Raw genomic sequence first — 21,315 nt, 5'->3', positions numbered from 1 at the left:
TCCTAGCTTTTTCATTTGTATAATCAAGCAAGTCATTTCACCTTTCTAAATAAGATTTTCCTTTCTGTAAGATGAAAGGGGTGGACTTTGATGTTTTCCATCTGTAAAGATATCATTCCATGGGGCAGTAACAGGAACAATGGTTTGGGAGTTGAAGGATCTAGTTTGAATCGTTGTTTAAGAAACTATTAATTAATAGAAGTATGATCTTGGACAAGTCCCTTTCTCTCATGAAAGTTTGGTTTCCTTCTCTATAAAATACTCAACAATCTCAAAGCCACTTGGAATGATGTAACCTTTCGACTTTAAATTCTATGATCTGATCTTTTGGTCATCCTATCCTTTGCTTTGGGATTAGCTTTTCTACTTAACATTTCCATTTTAATTATTATATTCCTTCACTGACTTTCTAAATCTCAGTTACATAGAGCCTTCTGCTATATTTATGATTCATTCTTTATTGAATTTCTAAAGTACAAGTCTGACCCTGTCCAAATCTTCCTTCTCCTCCTTTACCCCAATAAACTTCGGTTTCCCTATTATCTCTGGAAACAAAATTAAACCCCTTTGTTTGGCATATCAAGCCTTTAACAATCTGGTCACAAACTATCTTTCCAGTTTTATTCTACATTGCTATTTTTCACATGGCTCAGCTAAACTGACCCCTCAGTGTTCCTCATACATCATCACATTTCACTTTTTGTCTTTGCACCAACTGCCCCTCCCATCCAAAGAATGTTCTCTCTCCTCATCTCTGCCTTAAAAATCCCTAATTTCCTTCATGACTCAGCTCAGACACCATCTTCTCCATTAAGTCTTTCTTTCTCTCCTCCCCAGTTCCCCAGATGCTCTAGTGCCGTCTCTAAATAAGAATATTTTATATTTGTTTTGTCTGTACCTATATATGGCTGTGTTATCTCCCTCATTTTAATGTAAGCTATTTGAGGACAGGCATTATTTCACTTTTGTCTTTATATCCCTAATGCCCAACAGAGTTTTGGGCATCAAGTGGCTTACTAAGTGTTTATGGGTTGAATCTCTCTTAAAGTATATTTTAGTCCACTTTCCTACCTATATCTTCATATGCCTTCCCTTCGGGGAAACCTAATAAGATGTTCTGCCTTGGATGAATTGACTTAAGGTCACGGGATCCTAAATGCAGATCTGCAAAGAACTTCCAAGGACACCTAGTTTTTCCCTCATTTTTCAGATGGGGAAACTGAGGCACAATGCTGAAATGACTTGCCCATGGTCACATAGTAAGTAAGTGTCAAAAGTCAGATTTGAACTCAGGTTCTCCTGATTCCAAGTTCAGCAAGTGATCAGTTATTTTACCACCAGGTTAGTCCTTGAGCAAAGAATACTGACCCTTGAACTTCTCAAGCTCCTCTCCAGACCTACTAAGGCTCATGGTCCAATAGCTCACACTCCTCTGGCCCATACCCTTCTCCTACTGATCGTCTTCAGCTCTCCCCAGGAGACTCACATGTGGCGACCATGTTGATCCTCCCTGGTCAAGACTCCCTCCTTCTCCATCAGCATCTGTCGGAAGGTCCCCACCTTTTGCCGGATCTCCTCTTCAGAATACCTGCAGCAGGCAGAGAGAGAAAAAGCATAAAGCAAGATTAGGGCCATTAGAGTCTTTAGCTTCTATTGACCCACAATAACCTACTCTGGATTTTGAGGAAACTGGAGATCTTCTTGTTTTGCAGAGAGAAAACTGAGGCGGAATCTGGGATTAGATACCCCTTCTATTGGCTGGAAATGTTTAGTCCATTTTTGTTCCTGTAACACTTTCCATCACTGAAATGTGCAACAGTTGTTGATTATACTTTTTGGATGGTGAGAAGCCCATTACCTCACGAGGCATCCTGTTCCAGTGTTAGACAAGCTTGGAGTGATACAGGCAGAAGGGAGAGATTGAAGGGAGGAGGGGATATCGTGACTGGCAGCCAGGATCCGGAACTAGCCCCGGTTCATTCTTTCCTCTAAAATAAAGTTAAATATCCAAGAATGAGGCAGACCTGAGACCTGTTTCACCCCTTCCACTTCAGCCCCCTGTTGGGGTCCATGCATACAGTAAGGCTGAAGTAGGCAGGAATTGGCAGCACAGGGGGTGAAAGCGCCAATCTGATGAGTGTGAATACAACTGAAATAGCACTCCAAATTATTTTGGGATTGCTTGCTGCTTAGTGCTTTCCATATCAACCAGGTGATCCCACCAGCTACAGATTTAGAATCAAAAAGGAACTTAGAGGTTATCCAATCCAACCTCTTCATTTGACAGTTAAAGAAACTGAGGCCCAAGGAGTCTGTGACTTGACCAAAGTCACACATTTAGTAGGTGACAGTTCCGATCTGAACTCTTCTGACTTGAGATCTAATGATCTTTCCACTATTCCTTTCTGTTTCTGAAACTAAAAGGTGCCTAAAACGATAGTACCTAACAGGATGTCAGTGGAGAGCAGCTTCCTCTGTTGGGCAGCAGACTAAATAAAGAGCCCTCAGGTAGCACTGTACCTTTCCCTCCTCCCGCTTTCCTTCCACTCCCATGTCAGTGATCTCCTTTCCATCAGGACAAAGTCAAGCTCTCTCCCCATTTTGAGATGAGTCTTGGGGGCAGAAAAAGGAGAAACATCAACATTTCACATTTCTCTAGGACAAAAGCAAGGTCAAGAGAGCCTAGTTCTCATTCTAGTCCTGCCATTTATAAGCTGTGTGACCTTAATCACTTGTTTTTCCTTTCTGGCTCACAGTTCAATAAAATCTCTTGATCTCCTCCATCTTCAAGATAGCCCCTTCCATCTTGAAATGGTCTGAATGAGATGACTTCTGATTTCCCTTGCAACCACAAAATTCCTCAGCTCTAAATTTTGGGATTTAAGGTTCTATTCTACCCACCCTTCCAGAGAAGTCCAGCAGCTTACGGAACAAGAGAACCAGTGTTGACAACCAGGTCTCTTGAATCTCCCTAAATCTGATAATCTTACAACTGCTCAATCTGTAATTGTGATAGACTGGTGGATAGCACCCTCTCTATGAAACCTTTCTCACTCTTCTCAGTTGTTATTGGTTCTCATTCCTGAAATTATCTTTTTTCTCTGTTTCTACATTGCTTCTCCCCACTAGAATATAAACTCCTAGACCAGTGGCCCTCAAACTTTTAAAATAGGGCCCAGTTCCCTGTCCCTCAGACTGTGGAGGCCGGACTATAGTAAACACAAAAGCTCACACTCTGTCTCTGCCCCTCAGCCCATTTGCCATAACCGGGACGGCCGCATAAACATCCTCAGTGGGCCGCATCTGGCCTGCGGGCCGTAGTTTGAGAATCCCTGTCCTAGAGAGTTTTCTTTTTCTTTAACTCTCCAGTGTCTGGTATTGTTGGAAGCATGACATATCAAAAACTTGTGATTTGTCCTGAGGAGAACAAACTGAACCTATTTAGGATTTCGTGGGTATATCTCAAAGTCATTTAAGGTTTCAGAGAGAATGGGATTTGCACAAGATCACATAGGTATTAAGGGCTCTAGGCAGGGTTTGAATCTATTTCTTGCTGTTCTAGGCTTAACACTTAACACTTAACCATGCAGTCTTCCTTAAGTAGAGGCTTTAGCGTGGGGAGTTAGTTCCATTAGGATAGAAATGGGGATTGGCCCTGACAAGGGTCATTCCAGGCTTTGAGCCTTCTTCAAGTCACGTCAGGTTACCTGAGGGAAAAGTGTTTATAACCCAAATTACTGAGCTATCAAATAAATATTAAGGGTTGGGAATATTACTTAATAGTATAACATGAATATATTCTCCTATAATTGTTATGAATATTAATCAAATATCTGAATACAGGAAAGAAATACTAATGGATTCAAGCTAAAATAAATGAATATGAATGACCAGGTGATATCAATGAAGAAAAATCTCTCAGCCTGGAGGAAATATAAAAAGTACATGTGGGCCTGCACGTGTGCATGTTTTTTAAACATATTTTTGTTGATTTTTTTTTTATTCTTTACAAAAATCTTCCCTCAATTTTTCCTTGTATATCTCCCTCTTTCCTCCCCCCAAGAACATCAGTGTATGAATGTTTGTGTGTGTTTGAAGCCGGAGAGGGGAAAGAAAGGAATGAGTACCGAGGAGCTACCAAGGTAGAATGATAAATGTACCTCAGAAAGAAGTGTTTTTGGAAAATAGGATCATAGATCTGCACTATTCTGGACAGCGGTTTAGGACCATGCATCAAAAGTCACTAGACTGTGTATCCCTTTTTAACCAGAACTAGGCCAATAGTCCAAAGAAATTAAAGAAGTAGGAAAATGATCTATATGTTCCAAAATACTTGTGCAGCTAATATCATGGGACAAAGTATTGGAGACTAAAGGGGGGGTAATAATAAATTAGAGAATAGTTGAACAAATTATAGTCTATGGATATGTTGGAACATTGTAGTGCCGTAAAAAATGACAAAGGAGATGGATTCAGTGAAACCTTCAAAGACTTATATGAACTGATGCAGAATAAAGTGAGGAGAACCAGATAAATGCATTTTATAATAACATTGGAAAAACAAGGATCTTGAAAAGAAGTCAGAATTCTGATCTATGCAATGGCCAATTACGTCTCCAGAGAAGTGATGAGGAAGCCTGCTACCCACCTCCTCACAGATGACAGATACAAGTTACAGAAGGAGATATATATTTTTGGATGTAGCAAATGTGTAGATTTGCTTTGATTGACTGTCTAATTTGTTACAAGGATTGTGTTTTCCTTTTTTATTTTGAGGAGAGGGACCAGGAATTTTGCTATTTTTTAAAAAAAAGAAAGAAAAGAAGGCCATTGAAACACCTTTAAAATGTTCAGAAAGAGCAGAAGAAAAGGTCGGTGGGAAGCAGAACAAACTGGAAAATAACCTATGATAAGGAAAGGAATAGGTGGAATTTTATATATACATACATATAGTTAAGATATGTTTAATGTAGATTCATGGCTTCACATGAAATCTTTTTCTGTCTCATTTTGTGAGTGGAAATGTTCTCTTTCTTTTTTTAGTGTTTGTTAAATTCAGAAGAAAAATTTAAAAAATTAAATAGATTTAGACTTGGAAAGGATGTTAGAGTTCATTTAATCCAACTCCACACCCTCCCTCCAACTTCATTTTATTGCTAGGAGGCCCAGGAAGGTAAAATTACTTGTCCAAAATAAGAAGAAAGAAAGGAAACAAGCATATATTAAGTGCATACTATGTGCCAAGCACTGTGCTAAGTGCTTCATAAATATTCTCATTTGCTTTCACAATACCCCCGTGTAGGTGCTACTGTGATGCTCATTTTACAGATAAGGGAACTGAGGCAAACAGAAGTGAAGTGACTTGTCACATAGCTAGGATGGATCTAAGGCCAGATTTGAATTTGGGTCTTCATGACTCCAAGCTCAGTGCTCTATCCATTGCATCACCTGGCTGCAAAGTAGCAAGTGGCAGAATCCAGATTTGAACCCAGATCTTTCTGGTCCTGATGCAGATCTCTTTCTACCACATTAAAATATCCCCTGAAGGATTTAACCCCAAAGTATAGACCCAAGTATTGATGGCATCTGCTTTCTTCTTTGTCCCTTTGGTGATTATGGGTGCTTTGTTAAGGTCAATTACCTTTCTACACACACCTCACCTCATATCTCTCCCCAATCCTATGGCACAGGAGGATTGTGCCATTAGAGATGGAGGTAGTGAGCTCCTCATCACTGCTTGCTTTAAGGAAAGCAAGATCAAACATCAATGGTCAATAAGCCTTTACTGAATGGCTACCATGTACCCGGCACTGGGTTGAGTGCAGAAATGAAACAGTCCTTACTCTCAAGGAGATCACATTCTAATAGGGCACATACCATGTGCACACAAGATACATACACAGTAGATAGAGTCACCTTAGAAGAGAAAGTACTAGCAGCTAGCTTCTTTAGTGGCTAGAGGGATCAGGAACAGCTTTCTTTAAAAGGCACTGCTTGAGCTGAGTCTTAAAGAAAACTAGACATCCCAAGGAGAAATGAGGAGTAAATGGCTTCCAGGCATTGGGATCAATGTGGGCAATAGTAAGAGATGGGCCGTGGAAAGTTGTGTGTGAAGAATGGCAAGAAGGTCAGTGGAGCTGGGCTACAGTTTGTGGGGAAGAAAAAGGTGTAAGAAAATGAAAAACAGAGAAAGTTGTGGAGAAGAAAAGGGTGTAAGAAAATGAAAAACAGGGAAAGTTGTGGAGAAGAAAAAGGTGTAAGAAAATGAAAAATAGGGAAAGTTGTGGAGAAGAAAAAGGTGTAAGAAAATGAAGAACAGGGAAAGTTGTGAAGAAGAAAAGAGTGTAAGAAAATGAAAAACAGGGAAAGTTGTGGAGAAGAAAAGAGTGTAAGAAAATGAAAAATAGGGAAAGTTATGGAGAAGAAAAGGGTGTAAGAAAATGAAAAATAGGGAAAGTTGTGAAGAAGAAAAAGGTGTAAGAAAATGAAAAACAGGGAAAGTTGTGGAGAAGAAAAGAGTGTAAGAAAATGAAAAATAGGGAAAGTTGTGAAGAAGAAAAAGGTGTAAGAAAATGAAAAACAGGGAAAGTTGTGGAGAAGAAAAGAGTGTAAGAAAATTAAAAATAGGGAAAGTTGTGGAGAATAAAAGGGTGTAAGAAAATGAAAAATGGGGAAAGTTGTGGAGAAGAAAAGGGTGTAAGAAAATGAAAAATAGGGAAAGTTGTGGAGAAGAAAAGGGTGTAAGAAAATGAAAAATAGGGAAAGTTGTGGAGAAGAAAAGGGTGTAAGAAAATGAAAAAACAGGGAAAGTTGTGGAGAAGAAAAGGGTGTAAGAAAATGAAAAATAGGGAAAGTTGTGGAGAAGAAAAGGGTGTAAGAAAATGAAGAACAGGGAAAGTTGTGGAGAAGAAAAGGGTGTAAGAAAATGAAAAATGGGGAAAGTTGTGGAGAAGAAAAGAGTGTAAGAAAATGAAAAATAGGGAAAGTTGTGGAGAAGAAAAGGGTGTAAGAAAATGAAAAAACAGGGAAAGTTGTGGAGAAGAAAAGGGTGTAAGAAAATGAAGAACAGGGAAAGTTGTGGAGAAGAAAAGGGTGTAAGAAAATGAAAAACAGGGAAAGTTGTGGAGAAGAAAAGAGTGTAAGAAAATGAAAAACAGGGAAAGTTGTGGAGAAGAAAAGGGTGTAAGAAAATGAAAAAACAGGGAAAGTTGTGGAGAAGAAAAGGGTGTAAGAAAATGAAAAATGGGGAAAGTTGTGGAGAAGAAAAGGGTGTAAGAAAATGAAAAATAGGGAAAGTTGTGGAGAAGAAAAGGGTGTAAGAAAATGAAAAACAAGGAAAGTTGTGGAGAAGAAAAGGGTGTAAGAAAATGAAAAATAGGGAAAGTTGTGGAGAAGAAAAGGGTGTAAGAAAATGAAAAACAGGGAAAGTTGTGGAGAAGAAAAGGGTGTAAGAAAATGACAAACATGGAAAGTTGTAAAGAAGAAAAGGATGTAAGAAAATGAAAAATAGGGAAAGTTGTGGAGAAGAAAAGGGTGTAAGAAAATGAAAAATAGGGAAAGTTGTAGAGAACTCTGAGTGACAAACCAAGGAGTTGACTTTTGCACTTAAAGGTACTAGGGAGCAGCAGGAGTTTATTGGTGAGCAGAGTGACATAGACTTGGGTTTTAGGAAAATCATTGTCAGTTGTACAGATGATGGGTTGGAGTAGGGAGAGATGAGGCAGAAAGACAATTGGGGGCTGTTGGAAGGGTTTGTGCATGAGGGGATGGGGGCCCGAACTAGGGTAACTTTTGTTTCTGTGGAGAGACCATGAACTAGAAACAGGATTTGGCAGATGATGGATCGGGGCAGGGAGGCAAGCTATCAAGCTATCAAGGGCACTCTGGAGGCATTTCTCTCTGGGAGAAATGTTGGATTCACTGGCTTCTAAGGGCCTTTTTTGAGCCTGCTCAGGAGGCTCCCTGACATTGCTTCCAATAACGGTGCTTAAAAAGCTCTCCAAAATGTTTTCTTGGCTGGGGAGTGAGGAGTGAAAATGCCATTTCAAAACTTCATCTCTGAGAAGGACCTGGAGCGGAATTCAGAATTCAGCCCACAAACTGTTCAAAGAGTCAGTGTCAGAAAAGCTTTTGTGCCTCCAATGGAGGCTGCCCAGTTGCACTTCCTTTAGGAAGCCTGTGGACAAAAAATTGGCGAACTTCAGTGTTGGAAGGAACCTCCACAGCCCCACCTCCATTTGAACAAGAGCCCTCATTAAAATTTCTCTCAAAATGGCCTTAATACCCTCAGTAAAGGGAAATCCACTGCCTGTCAAGAGAGCTCATTACACCTTAAGATAGCTCTTGTCAGGCAGTGTTCTCCTAGAATCAAGTCTAAATCTGCCCATTTGCAATTTCTACCTGTTGTTCTTAATTTTGTCCTTGAGGACAAGTAGAATAAATGTGATCCCTTTATTTCCATTGCTGTTCAGCCATTTAGTCATGTCAGACTCTTTATGATCCCAAACGGGACTTTCTTGGCAAAGATACTGGAGTGGTTTTTGCCATTTCCTTCTCTAATGGATTAAAGCGAACAGAGGTTAAATGACTGGCCCAGAGTAACACAGCTAGTAAGTGTCTGAGGCTGGATTGAACTCGGGTCTTTCTGACTCAGGGCCCAGTTTTCTATCCACTGAACCACCCATTTGTTTCTCTCTTTATTTTTGCTTGACAGTTTCCTAAATATTTCCCTCCTTTTTCCTCCAGAAAAATCACTCCTTCAATTGGCCTTATATGACACACTCAGAGCTCTCACCAGCCTAGATGCCTTCCAGTTTATCGATACCCACACTAAGATGAAGTATCCTAAACTGAAAGCAAAATCCAGATGTGGTTGGATCAGGGTAGAGGACAATGGAACTATCATCCTCTAAGCCACATGGGCCATGATTCTCTCAGGGCAACCTTTCTGCTTGTGTAGTCCACTTGACCCTCCAGATCTGCCTTGATGGAGGAGAAAATGTTTCTCCTTTCTTTCTTTGTAGAGGTGGGGGGGCAAGGATGTGGAACATTGCATACACTGTCAGACTCAGTTGATGTGTTGGTTAGTTTTGCTAAACTCCTTTTTTAAATCTTTCCTTTGTTCTTTTTTATTCTTTGTCATAAGGAACGTCTCTCTGGGGAGGGAAGGGACAAGCAATCTATTAAGAGATGAATGTAATTTAAAAACAAAAGACAAATAAAAATTTTAAACCCCATATTTGTTCAGACCGTCTGTGTTCCAGTCGTCACCTTTACCTTGTCCTTGTGAACTTGATTTTTAAAAGGCTGACATGTAAGCCTTTCTCCATAATAAATTTAATCTTATTTTATTTGGTCCCGTGTGCTAGCCTATTAAAATCTTTTTAAATCATCACTGTCATTTATTGTTGTCCATCAGTTTTGTCCCTGGTCCTCCTAAGGATTAGGATTTTCTCTCCTGTCCCTGTGCATCTGAGATGTGCTGAGGACCATCCCCAACCACACAGGGAAGGGATGATACATGTTGTCAGTGTCATGAAAATGATTACTGGTGAAGGACCTGGGTACTATTTCTTGGGTAAACTGCTCCCCATTTCTTAGGTCCGTTTCCTCTACTGTAAAACGTGAGGGGGCAACTAGGTGGCGCAGTGGATAGAGCACCAGCCTTGAAATCAGGAGGACCTGAGTTCAAATCTGGTCTTAGACACTTAACACTTCCTGGCTGTGTGACCCTGGGCAAGTCACTTAACCCCAGCCTAAAAAAAAACAAAAACAAAACAAAACAAAAAACTGTAAAACGTGGGGGTTTGGGGATGAATTATTTGATTGCCAATCTCCTTTCCAAATTTTAAATACCATGATCTTATAATTCTGTGACTTTGTCCCTAATCAGGTCACCTCTCTCAGAGTGAGATCCCACTGCTGTTAGTCTGGATAAGCAGATGGCGTAGGGAGGACATTGTAGAAGCTGGTTGAAGAATCGTCTCCCACAAGCCTTCTCAGAGGAATCACTCAGCCCTTAATGAAAGCCTCCAGTCTCTTAATTTGAGGACTCATCACTTACTCCTAGTTGATAAACTTTATTTTTTAAAGCTTTTTATTTTCGAAACAAATGCATAGATAGTCCTCAACATCCACCCCTGCAAAACCCTGCGTTCCAAATTTCTTTTCTCCCTCCCTTCCCTCCACCCCTCCCCCAGATGGCAAGCAATCCAATATATGTCAAACATGTGCAATTCCTCTATACATATTTCCACAATTATTATGCTGCACAAAAAAATTGATAAACTTTAAATGGAGGTTGAAGAGCTGGGGAGAAGGATCTTTAGAGGGTAGCTCAGTGAATCTCTTTTCTCTCCCCTTCCTACTCCAACCAAAGGTTTGTAGGAGGAGCAGCAATTAATGAGTGGGACAGAAAGGTTGGATCGAGACAAGGCCTCTTTATATTTTCTCTTGATCAACTCATTCTGTCTGATAAAGTCAAGTCTCACTATGACAGTGATTTCCAAATTTATCTCTGGATATCCAGTGCCTCTACTCTGTCCACAGAATATACCCATTTGGGTCTCTGGTGATATGTCAAACAACAAATCTGAAACAACTCATTATCTTCACCTAGCTCCACCTACCCAAACCCACCCATAATTTAAATAAATCTATTTCTTTTAGGCCACTGGTATTCTTTCAGGCATCTTGATTTGAAATCTTGGAGCCATTCTCAAATCTCCTTTTATTTCCCATGTCCAACCAGTTGCCAATCCTAATTGATTCTACTACCATATCTTTCTCACATCCACCCTTCCCTTTTGTAGCCATTATTCTAGTTCAGTATCTTATTATCCTTTTTCTAGGCTGTTGCAATAGCCTCCTAACTGGCCTCTCTGCCTCCAGTCTCTTCCAAACCAATTGCAAAATTACCTTGGATGTCTTCAACATGAAATAATTTTATCGATGTGACTTTTTCATCTATCACCCTATATTGCGGCCCTCTCCACACTTTATGTCCTATATTTCTGTCCATGTTTTCTTACAAATTCTCCATAAGGGAGCTATCCAAAGTGCCAGAGAATTTCTTGAGTTCTTTTAGAATCTCTGAAGTACATATAACTGTATCACTGGGGCTGTCCCTCATCTCCACATGGCCATCTACCTGTAAAACCAAGGGACCTGGGTTCTGAGGCTAGGTGACCCTGAACAAATCACTTAATCTCTCTGAGCCTCAGGTTTCACCTTTTGCTCTGAGAACTGTAACCAAATCAACACTGCCATTTAAAGGGAAAATCAACTCACCCTTCTTCCATCCAACCAGTTCTTCTTTCTATCTTTGTGTCTCTCTACAATCAAAATTCCCTTCCCTCACCTCCACTCCCATATATGTGTTGTCTTTCCATTTAAATGTCACCTCCTTGAGGAAGGACTATCTTGATCTTGTATATATATTCCCAGCATTAGCATAGTATCTGGTACATAGCAAACAATAAATACTATTCATTCATTCATTCTGCAGGGATGAGTGAGGGCCTCTGAAGTCCCTTCCAGCTACCAATTTATGAGCCTATGGTCCTAAGATCTGTTAGCTATATCTAGCATTTATTTATTATCAGATTCATCTCCTATAACACTGGAATCATCACATCTCTCCCTTGCTCAAGAACTTTTCATTGACGTTCTATTTGCCCACAGGATGAAATGCAAAGACTTAAGTCTGAGGTTCAAGATTTTTCACCATCTAGCCCCTATGCTAAAGTCTTTTCCTCCTACCGTTCACTCAAACCCAGCCATTGGCACTCCTAAGCTAATCTGGTTTCTTTGCTGTTCCTTGCTTACACTGTTCCATTCTAGCCAATAAAATGATATTAAGTACTATCTGAAGATAAAACACAGTGCTGGTTACTAAAGGGAAAAGATATATCTGCCATCTAGCCAGTTCTCAAGAAGCTTACACTCCAAGGCGGGCAGAGAAAACAGGAAACATAAATAACCATGAGTCAGGGGAGATTGAGATCAGTGCGGAGAAGACACAGGCAGATGGGGGAAGGAGAGACCTCTTTAACTGGGAGAAGGAGGAAAGATTCATGGGAAAGTTGGCACTCAAACTGATCATTGAAGAGAGGAATTTCACTTGGTAAAGAATCAGGTTGACAGAAGTCCATTCCAGCAACAACAAAAACCAGAAGGAAGAGAAAGGGACAAAGACAGGACACAATGAAGCATCTGGCTGATGGGACATATAGTAGATGAAAGGGAACAGCATGAAATTCGACTAGAAAGAATGGCTCAAACAAAATTGTGAATTAATAACTTTGAGGGTGATTACCACTTGTATACCTTAACTGAAGTTTTCCCCCTCCCTCGTCCATAATGTTCAGGGCCTCCTGCCCTGATTGTCTAAATCCCATCCATCCCTGAAGGCTCAGCTAGGATTAAGGCTCAGTGTCAGGAGTGGGGATAGTTTTCAGTGCTAGAGATGAACAGTCAGTAGTGAGGATGGGAGTTTATTGCTAGAGAGAGGGACTTAGCGTCAGGGACAAGGGCTCAGTACTAGGGAGGAGAGCATATTTTTGTGATGAAAAGTTCAGTGGAAGATATGGTACCTCTCTTATGGGTTTGGGGGCAGAGGGTCCAAAATGGAGGTTCAAGGTCACATGGCCTAGGCGAGAGACTCAGTGCTAGGGATGGGGTCTCCGCTTCAAGTAGTGGGATTCATTGTTAGGATAGGGCTAAAACCTGAGACCTGGAGCTCACTCGGTGTCAGAGATGGGGATTCAAGAGTTATGAACCAAGGGTCAGAGCCGGGGTCTCAGTGCTGGGAATGAGCAATAAGCCCCCAGACATAGAGTCAGTAAGGAAGACTTAGAGTTAGGGACTCTATTTTTCCTCAGTATTTTTCCTGTTCTTGGAAGTGATTTTCTGTCATTTTGTCAAATCATTTCCACATACAATATCGGAACTTGTTTTTTCTAACTATGGTGATAATGGCCTCTAATTAAGGCACCTGTATACCCACACTCCCTCTAAAAGAAAGACCACAGCTCCCAGTTTTGTTACATGAAATAGAGTCTTCTTTTTTTGTACATCAATAGCTCATTAGTTCTTACAAATATGTTTGTATTGCCTGCTAATAATTTGCTTTGTGTGTGTCTCTTTGTGTTTGTTCCTTTCCATCTCCTCCTCTCTCAGCCCTCCCTTGGAGTTGAGGAAACAGCATTTCTTCAGATGAGCCTTATTCTGGGTCCTTGTATCTGTTATCAAACTCTTTTTCCTTAAATTGAGTCTTTATCTCTGCAACTAAGTCCCCATGCCGAGTACTGAGCCCCCATCCCCAGAAATGAGCATCCACTCATAGAATCTCCTACCACATCTTTCATTATTAATGAAGGGGAAGCATTGAACCTAAGAGAGGTGACTCCCCTCCTCCCCACCAATTGCTAGCCTGGGGGATGAGATGACCTTGGAGTGACTTCCCCGAAGGCCCATCAGGGTCCTGTTTCCCTGGGGCTCCAGGCTCACCTTCTCCAAGAATTTCATTGTAGAGCCAATAGGAGAAGATTGAAAGGACAACTGAGCTGCAATTGCATCTCCTACTTCTTTTACCCTGCAGCTGAGTGACCTCCCTTGGGGAAGGAAAGTGGTGCAGGAAATTCAGCTTCGACCCTTTCCTGGGAGGAGCCGAAGCATCCCTTCCGCCCCTCCACCCCCCACAAAGCGGACACCAATGGCCATTTCCTTCATCCTTTTGTCTCCAGAAATTGAGTGTGGTCTTGACAGCTGACTAAGCACCGAGCATCAGGATGGAAGTTGGGAGAAAATGAGTGATTTTAGGCAAGCCATTTGTGCATGGAGAGCCTCATTTTCCTTATCTGTCTAAAGGGGAAATGATTCCCACTGTCTTATTGGATTATAGCAAAGATTCATGGGGAGAACTGTGACAAAATCTTGGCAAATTTAGCTTCACGAGAGAGGCAGAGTGAATAAAAAGGTGGTTTTGGAGTCAGCAAGTCCTGACTCTAATATATACAAGCTTTGCAATCCTGGGCCCTAAGTTACTTCATTTCTCAATGCTCCAGGGAATTCTCTAAGACTCTAAGTGGCAGAGCAGGCGCCAATCTGCATTGGTATAGGGTGTTTCCTCGTGAGTAATTCTCCGTACCAATGAAATCACAAGTCTGATTTCTAAAAAAAAAGTCTCTCTTGTTAAATAAAAGTGAAATATGATGCCTCTGATTTTATTGTTGATCTAGTCAGCCCGGCCAGAGCTAGCCCATTCTCCAGGGCTACTCAGAGACAGTGGAATTCCCCAGTTTTCTGAGCTACCACCCCAATCATTTGCAGGTATAATTGCCTTTTTTCTGGACTGAAGACAGATGGGAAATGAGGGAGCAGGGGCTCGATGAGGACAAGGATTGTATCTCACCATCCCTTCTTTTAAGCAGGAGTGATATCTCCCTCATTATCTCAAGGACTTTTGGAGACTGTCTTCCCCATAGTCTACAGCAGTGGTCCTCAAACTTTTTAAATAGGGCCCAGTACCCTGTCCCTCAGACTGTGGGAGACCAGACTATAGTAAAAACAAAAGCTCACCCTCTGTCTCCGCCCCTCAGCCCATTTGCCATAACCCGGCGGGCACATAAACATCTTCAGCGGGCCGCATCTGGCCCACGGGCCATAGTTTGAGAACCCCTGGTCTATAGTAACCAGTCTAGGGCAGTCCCTAGAGGATAAGCCAATTCACTTCTCTGGGCCTGTTTTTCTCAGTTGTAAAATCAGGGGGTTAAACTAGATAACCTTCCAGGTCCCTCCCAGCTCCAGATTGGGGATTCTGTGCTTTTATGATTGACTGTTGAACTTGGGTATCTTAAACCCCTCCTCGGACACAGGACGTCAGAACCCCTCAGCAGGTGGAAAGAGTCCTGCGGTGGGAGAAGAAATAGGGGCTCAGATCCTGACTCTGACATTCGTTTGTCAGTTGTGTGACCTATGGCCAGGTCTTGCGCCTCATTTTCCTTGTCTGTAAAATGATACTGACACTGTCTCCTTCCCAGAAGTTTTGTGAGGAGTGAGTTCTGTAAAGCCTAAAGAGAAGTAGAAGTGGGAGGTGGATGAACAGAGGGATCCTCAGATTCCTGAGGGGAAAACCCTACAAATTTGCCTAAAGATTCGAAGTTGCTTACAATGGTCCTTTGAGTATATCAATAACTATCCATATTTTTACAGACAAAAACTCTGAGGCTCATTGCATGATAATCGTGGATATATATATATATATATATATATATGTATATATATATATATATATATATAGTACATGTTTAACATATATTGGATTACTTGCTATCTGGGGGAGGGTTTAGAGGGAAGAGAGGGAGGAAAAATTTGGAATGCAATGTTTTGAAAGGGTTTTGCATATATTTTGAAAGCCAAAAGCTATTATTAAAAAAAAAAAGTAAAGGAAAATGGAAGCTCGGGAGGTGAAATGACTTTCCCATGATTCCTTCTTTCAGGATCCACCAAATAGATATCTGAGCCAGGATTTGAACCTAGGTCTCCTGTTTTTTTCTGGATACTGTGATACCTATAGGCTGAGTCCCTTATTATTCACTTTTCAGGGGGATGGGAATCCAGTTACCATCCTCCCTCAGTAGCATCATAGAGCTAGATTAGGAAGAAAATTTAAAGGTCATCTAGTCTAACCCTTCCTCCCATTTTACAGATGAGGAAACTGAGACTGAGAGTTTAAGTAAGTGTCACGCAAGTAATGGGCATCAGAGGCAGCATTTGAGCCAGATTCATTGCCCTTTTCTCTTGTAATATAGCCTCCCAGGACTCTGAAATCTGAGAACAAATCTGGACCCACATTTCCAAAGCCCCGGGCTCAGGGATGACACCCCTTGCATCTCCCTGGGGCAGAGTTGCACCAACCACCCCAGGTTCATTCCCATAGGGAGCTCTGGCTGGCCAGGGGGGTCCTTTGCAGCCAATTTGCCAAGAGCCCAGTTGGTATTTCTGCATTCCCCAGATTGCCAGCTGCATCGGGCGAGCATGTTTGTCAGGGAGGGACCAGGCTCGGCAGCCAGGAATTTCATCGCTTCAAAACTGCTCTGCCATCTGGGATGCAGGGACATGGAGGGAGGCGCCGGGATCTACAGAAATATCACACAGGCGTCGGGATGGGGTTGGTGGTCGTCCTTCCTCTTGGAGAGGGCCAGAGATGTGCTGAGGGTGATGTTCTTCCATAGGTGAATTGGATTTCAGTGAAGCATTGTGGCAGAGTGAAGGAGAACTGCCCCTGTCATAAATACCACCTACAACTTCCTATTGGGCAACTAAGTAGGGCAGTGGAGAGAGGGCAGGGTCTGGAGTCAGGAAGACCTGAGTTCAAATCCACCCCCAGACACTTGACACTAGCTGTGGGAACCTGGGCAAGTCACTTAACCCCAGCTGCTTCACACACACAAAATGATAGGCTGACTCACATGGTAGTAGGGTTCCAGTGACCTCTCTGTCCACCCATCCCACTCACCCTTGTTCCTCCATCATCTCTTGCAGCTCCATACACTTGAGCTCCACACGCCTCTTCCTCTCATGATCTAGGATCTCCCGGTGGGCCTTCTTCACCAGGCTGGGCTCCACAACTCGCAGCTCCTCCTCAGGTCTGTGCCAGGCACCTGAGGCCCCGGGCTGGGGGAAGCCGTTGGCAGCATCTGGCGGAGAGGGAATGCTGGCTCCATTGTTGAAAGTAGACGACATGGCTGCCTGAGTTGACCTGCTGGCCACAGTCCCTGCAAAATGGACAGAGAGGGATAAAGAGATTTTTCAGGGCCAGACTAATTTCTGGTCTACTTTTCTTAACCCGACACCCCCCCCCCCAATTCTACTCCTTAATCATTCGGCTCAATGATTCAATGGGAGATAACACTACTCCTATCAGCATCTGGGCAGGAGAGAAAGGAAAAGGGGCAGCCAGAGGGGAAGGAATTCCTACAAAAGGCCAGTTGTAGAGGTGGCAGGGTGAGGTACATTGTGCACTTAGGTCTGCAATGTCAGGAGAAAGAAACATACCCAGGGGATACAGAGTGGGCTGTATCCAATTACCATCCTCCCTCAGTAGCATCATAGAGCTAGATTAGGGAGAAAATTCAAACATCATCTAGTCCAACCCTTCCTCCCATTGGATAAATGAGGAAACTGAGACTGAGTGATTAAGTAAGACTCAGACATTTACACAAGTAATGGGCACCAGAGGCAGCATTTGAGCCAGATCATCAGGCTCCAGATCCATTGCCCTTTTCCTTCTTGAAGCAACCAGTGTCAAAGAGGTTCAGAGGCTGGGGAAAAAGCCTCCATCACTGAGTCATTTCCCCCCCCCTCAAGTAGATTACTTCCAACACCAGGGTTTATCTGTTCATGCCAAGTACCACAGATAGGTAGGAACGTGTGGATTTTATAATGCTTTAGTTGAACAAGAGGGGGCTCTGGAGAAATGTATTAATTCCCTGCAATTCTATTGAAAGCTCATTATTTTGAGAAGGGCTCAATAATGAATGGCTGACCAGAAGCTCATGATTGTGGAATCACCTCTGGACTAGAGAGCCCCAAACCTGAGTTTCCCTCAGCCTCAATTCCTTTTGCTTGAAAGGCATCTGATCGCAGGGGTCCCTTCTAGTTCTTCAGTCCAGAGTTTATAAATTTAGGAAGGATGTTAGAGGCTATCTTGTCAAATTGTCTCCAAAAGGGCCTGTGATCACAAAGATAGTAAGTAGCCTGGATTTGAACAAAGGTTTGATGGCCTCAGATTCAACTTTCTTCCCATGCACCACAGAGATTTTATGACCTATGATCTCTACATCATAGAAATACTCTAAATGCTGGTGGTCTTCTCTCCATTTTACTGCCACTTTTTGACACTTAGTCCATAGCTATGGTCACACTAGTTGTGGACTCACTTTCAGCAATAAAACTGTTCAGAGCTTTTGCTCTTTGAGCCTCCCCAAGAACAGTTCTTCATGGATTTATAGTTGGAAGGGACCATCAAGATCATGTGGCTCCAGCGTCTCATTTTTCAGATGGGAAGACTGAGGTTCAGAATTCATGTTACTTGTCCTAGGTCACACAAGATAATAGGAATTGAGATTTGAACCCGGATCTTCTAATGCTATATTTACCTTTGTCAGCAACAACCCTCAATGCAAATGTCACTCATGTCCATCCAGATAGAGGTCTCCAAAAGCTCAAAATTATAAGGGATCTTAGAGACTAAACTAGAAAGCTGAACCATGACAGCCAACAGTACAGAATAAATCTTGCAAAATGTAAGTAAGTGTGGAAGGTTGGGGAGTCTGTTATGTTTTATTCTGCCCCCATGGATTGTGTCATAGCAATAAGCCATGTGTGATAACCTGGCAGCAGAGGAATGGATTGGATGATCTCTCAAGTTTCATTTAGCTTTCTAATATGATGATTCCATGCCAGTTTCAGCCCTGTCTCTCCCTTCAGTACCATACCACCAGCCCTACACAGGTCTAGTATCACTGCAGTAAATACACAGAGCTTGGGACTCCCCAGCCCCAGCCAACAATTCAGTCACAGAACCCCAGTCTCTCAGAGCTGAGATACCTCAAATATCATCTCATATATACCTAAATAGGAATCCATTCTATGGCATTTTTTTTTCCATTTTGTCCTGATGAAGCCCATTCTGCTTTTTATTTGGGTGGGATGGGGGGAGGGGCTGAGGCAATTGGGATTAAGTGACTTGCCCAGGGTCACACAGCCATTCTGCTTCAGAACATCTGTATTTCTTAGGAAAATTTTTCTTCCATTAGATCTCAATCCATCTTCCTGAGACTCCTTCTACCACGTTCAAAATGATCTTTATTCTGTCCATAGTTCAAGAAGAAAAGTCTGATCCTTTTTAGATGCAATAGCTCTTCATATACCCGAGAGCCGCTATCTTGTTATCCCTAAAACTTTTAGAACTTCTGTGGGCTAAATACCCCCAGTTCATTAAGCTAATCCTTGATAACAAAAGAAAAGCCAGTACAATCAAAAAGTCCTCACTCTGAAAGAGTGATGAATTTCAAGTCATGAGACCTGAATTCAAATCTGAGCTCTGCCAGTTTTGACCTATATGATTTAGGACACTGGGTCACCTAATATTTCTGAGTTCCAGTTTTTTCATCTCCAAAATGGCTTGTCAGATCTCTCCCAGGGTTAGAGCTAAGCCTTTATAATCCTCTCACCATCCTGGTTACCTTCTCTTGGACATGCTCCAGCTTGTCAGCATTTTGCTTAAAAGGTACGCCCCCCCCCCAACACTGCACATAATACTCCAGATGAGAAATTTCACTAGTTCTTGGGTAAAATACAGACTCCTCAGCATGGCAGTTGAAGCCCTTCACAGTCGGGCTTTCCAGGTTTATTGCACATCACTCCCCTTTAAGTGCCTGTCAAACTGGCCTCCTTGCCAATCTCCAAAACTGACAGTCCATATTCTACCCCTTGACTTATACATCTTGTCCCTCATGTTTGTAATGCATCCTTTCCTCATCTTCCTTCTGGAATCCTCAGCTTCCTTCAAGGCTGTACCTTGTACCGTATTCTATAGGAAGCCTTTTCTAATCACATTAGATGCCAGGGTTCGCTCTCTTCTTCAAGTTACTGCAAGTGTGTGACACATGTATACACACACACATACATGTCACACCCCCCAGCACCCAGAACAGTACCTCGCACAAAGGAAATCCTCAGTAAATAGCATAGAATATAATGGGTCTTTCCCTCATCTCCTTCTGTTAATGAGATTATTCTATTAATGTCTTCCAGGATGACATTAGATTCTTTGGCTGCTTTATTATGCTCTCGTATGAGTTGAGCTTGCAGGCCAACAAAATGGAATTGAATTAAATCAGGACCATGGACAGAGGATATCCTTAGCCCATAAGTAGGACACTTCTGTGCACTATGAGAAGATCTATTATCAATCCCCTTCATTCTCTTTCCCCATATTTTAAGCCCAGAGAGGGAAGTGTCCAAGATCACCCAGGGAATAAGTGGCAGTGCCAGGATTTTAACCCTGGTACCCATTCCTTGGAATCACATTGGCGCTTATCAGTAACACAAAGACAAATGCACAATATACATATTCAATATTCCACAACTAGGACTAAGAACACATACACGAAAGGTAACATGGCATTATGGGTAGAAAACTGGCACTGGGGGGGCAGCTAGGTGGTGCAGTGGATAGAGCACCAGCCTTGAATTCAGGAGGAGCTGAATTCAAATCTGGTCTCAGACACTTTAACACTTCCTAGCTGGGCAAGTCACTTAACCCCAGCCTCGGGGGGGGGGGGAAGTTAAAGAAAACTGGCACCAGTGAGAAAGATATGGTTTTAAATTCCAATCCTGATCTTGGCTACATGACCCTGCGTGAATCCTTGATCTCTCTAACTCAGGCAAGTCTCTAGGACTACACATTGCAGAGCAAAGGCTGATCTGCATTAACAGAGGAAATTTCCTTATTGTGAGCTCCCAATACCAGTAAAATCTCAGGCCCAATCAAAAAAATTGATGGTGGTAGTGATTTATGAAAGCAGTAACTGGAGGAAATGGAATGCTGTACTTGGAGCCAGAAGGACACTGCAGTACTCAAGTTCCATCTCTGACACTTCTTGACGGTGACCATAAGCAAGTCATTTCCCCTCTTGGTAAGCCTCAGTTTCCTTATTTGTTAAGTGAGGATAATAATAGCATCCACATCACAGCTATAGTGAGCATCAGTTGGCATGTAAAGTGATTTTCCATGCTTAAAGCATTCTAAGAATGTGAGCTACTATTATCTATTAAATCATTATTGCCATCTGCTGATAGAGAAAGTCTCCACCCTGGGAGCTGCCTCACATTGCAAAAAAAAAATCACAGCTCCATCCATATGGAGCATAGTCTACTGAGACCATTTATTATACATGTGTGCAAAGTCCCAGGGATGTACCCCCTTGTATAGCTGTGTCTTAACACTTTTCAGGGGCTGCCCCCTGCTTTGGGCCATGCCCTCTAGATTTCAAGTTCAGTCCACAAGGGAAAGGATCATGCTTTGTCCTTAACAATTCACTCAGTGACTGTTTCCTGATGCATTTTGAGGAGGAAAGGGGTTGAGCTGAATGTCATATAGTAAGAATTGATGGGGCTGAATGAAATCCAGAAGAATCTGACTCTTGGACTGTCCATTCTCTTGGAGAAAGAGCCCAGAGCTCAAAGGGTAAAAGATTTTCTAATCCCTTTGGAGGCTGAGCTTACTCATACCTTTCCTTCCTAATG

At 42.2% G+C, this 21,315-nt stretch overlaps 1 protein-coding gene across 1 annotated transcript in view; it reads right to left on the bottom strand.

The window, feature by feature from the left end:
* SRRM3 (serine/arginine repetitive matrix 3) overlaps window positions 1-21,315 on the bottom strand; it is a 108,948-nt gene that overhangs the window by 45,071 nt on the left and 42,562 nt on the right. The window contains exons 2-3 of the mRNA XM_074264129.1: window positions 16,520-16,778; window positions 1,487-1,588 (exon numbers count right to left, since the gene is read on the bottom strand). Of these exons, the coding sequence (XP_074120230.1) occupies window positions 1,487-1,588; window positions 16,520-16,746 (329 nt within the window). The 5' untranslated portion in view covers window positions 16,747-16,778. The remainder of the gene's footprint in view (window positions 1-1,486; window positions 1,589-16,519; window positions 16,779-21,315) is intronic.

This window comes from Sminthopsis crassicaudata, chromosome 4, assembly GCF_048593235.1.
Source record: "Sminthopsis crassicaudata isolate SCR6 chromosome 4, ASM4859323v1, whole genome shotgun sequence".
Classification (NCBI taxonomy): Eukaryota; Metazoa; Chordata; class Mammalia; order Dasyuromorphia; family Dasyuridae; genus Sminthopsis; species Sminthopsis crassicaudata.
Note: the sequence above shows the minus strand (reverse complement) of the source record. Positions and strands in the feature narration are given on the sequence as shown.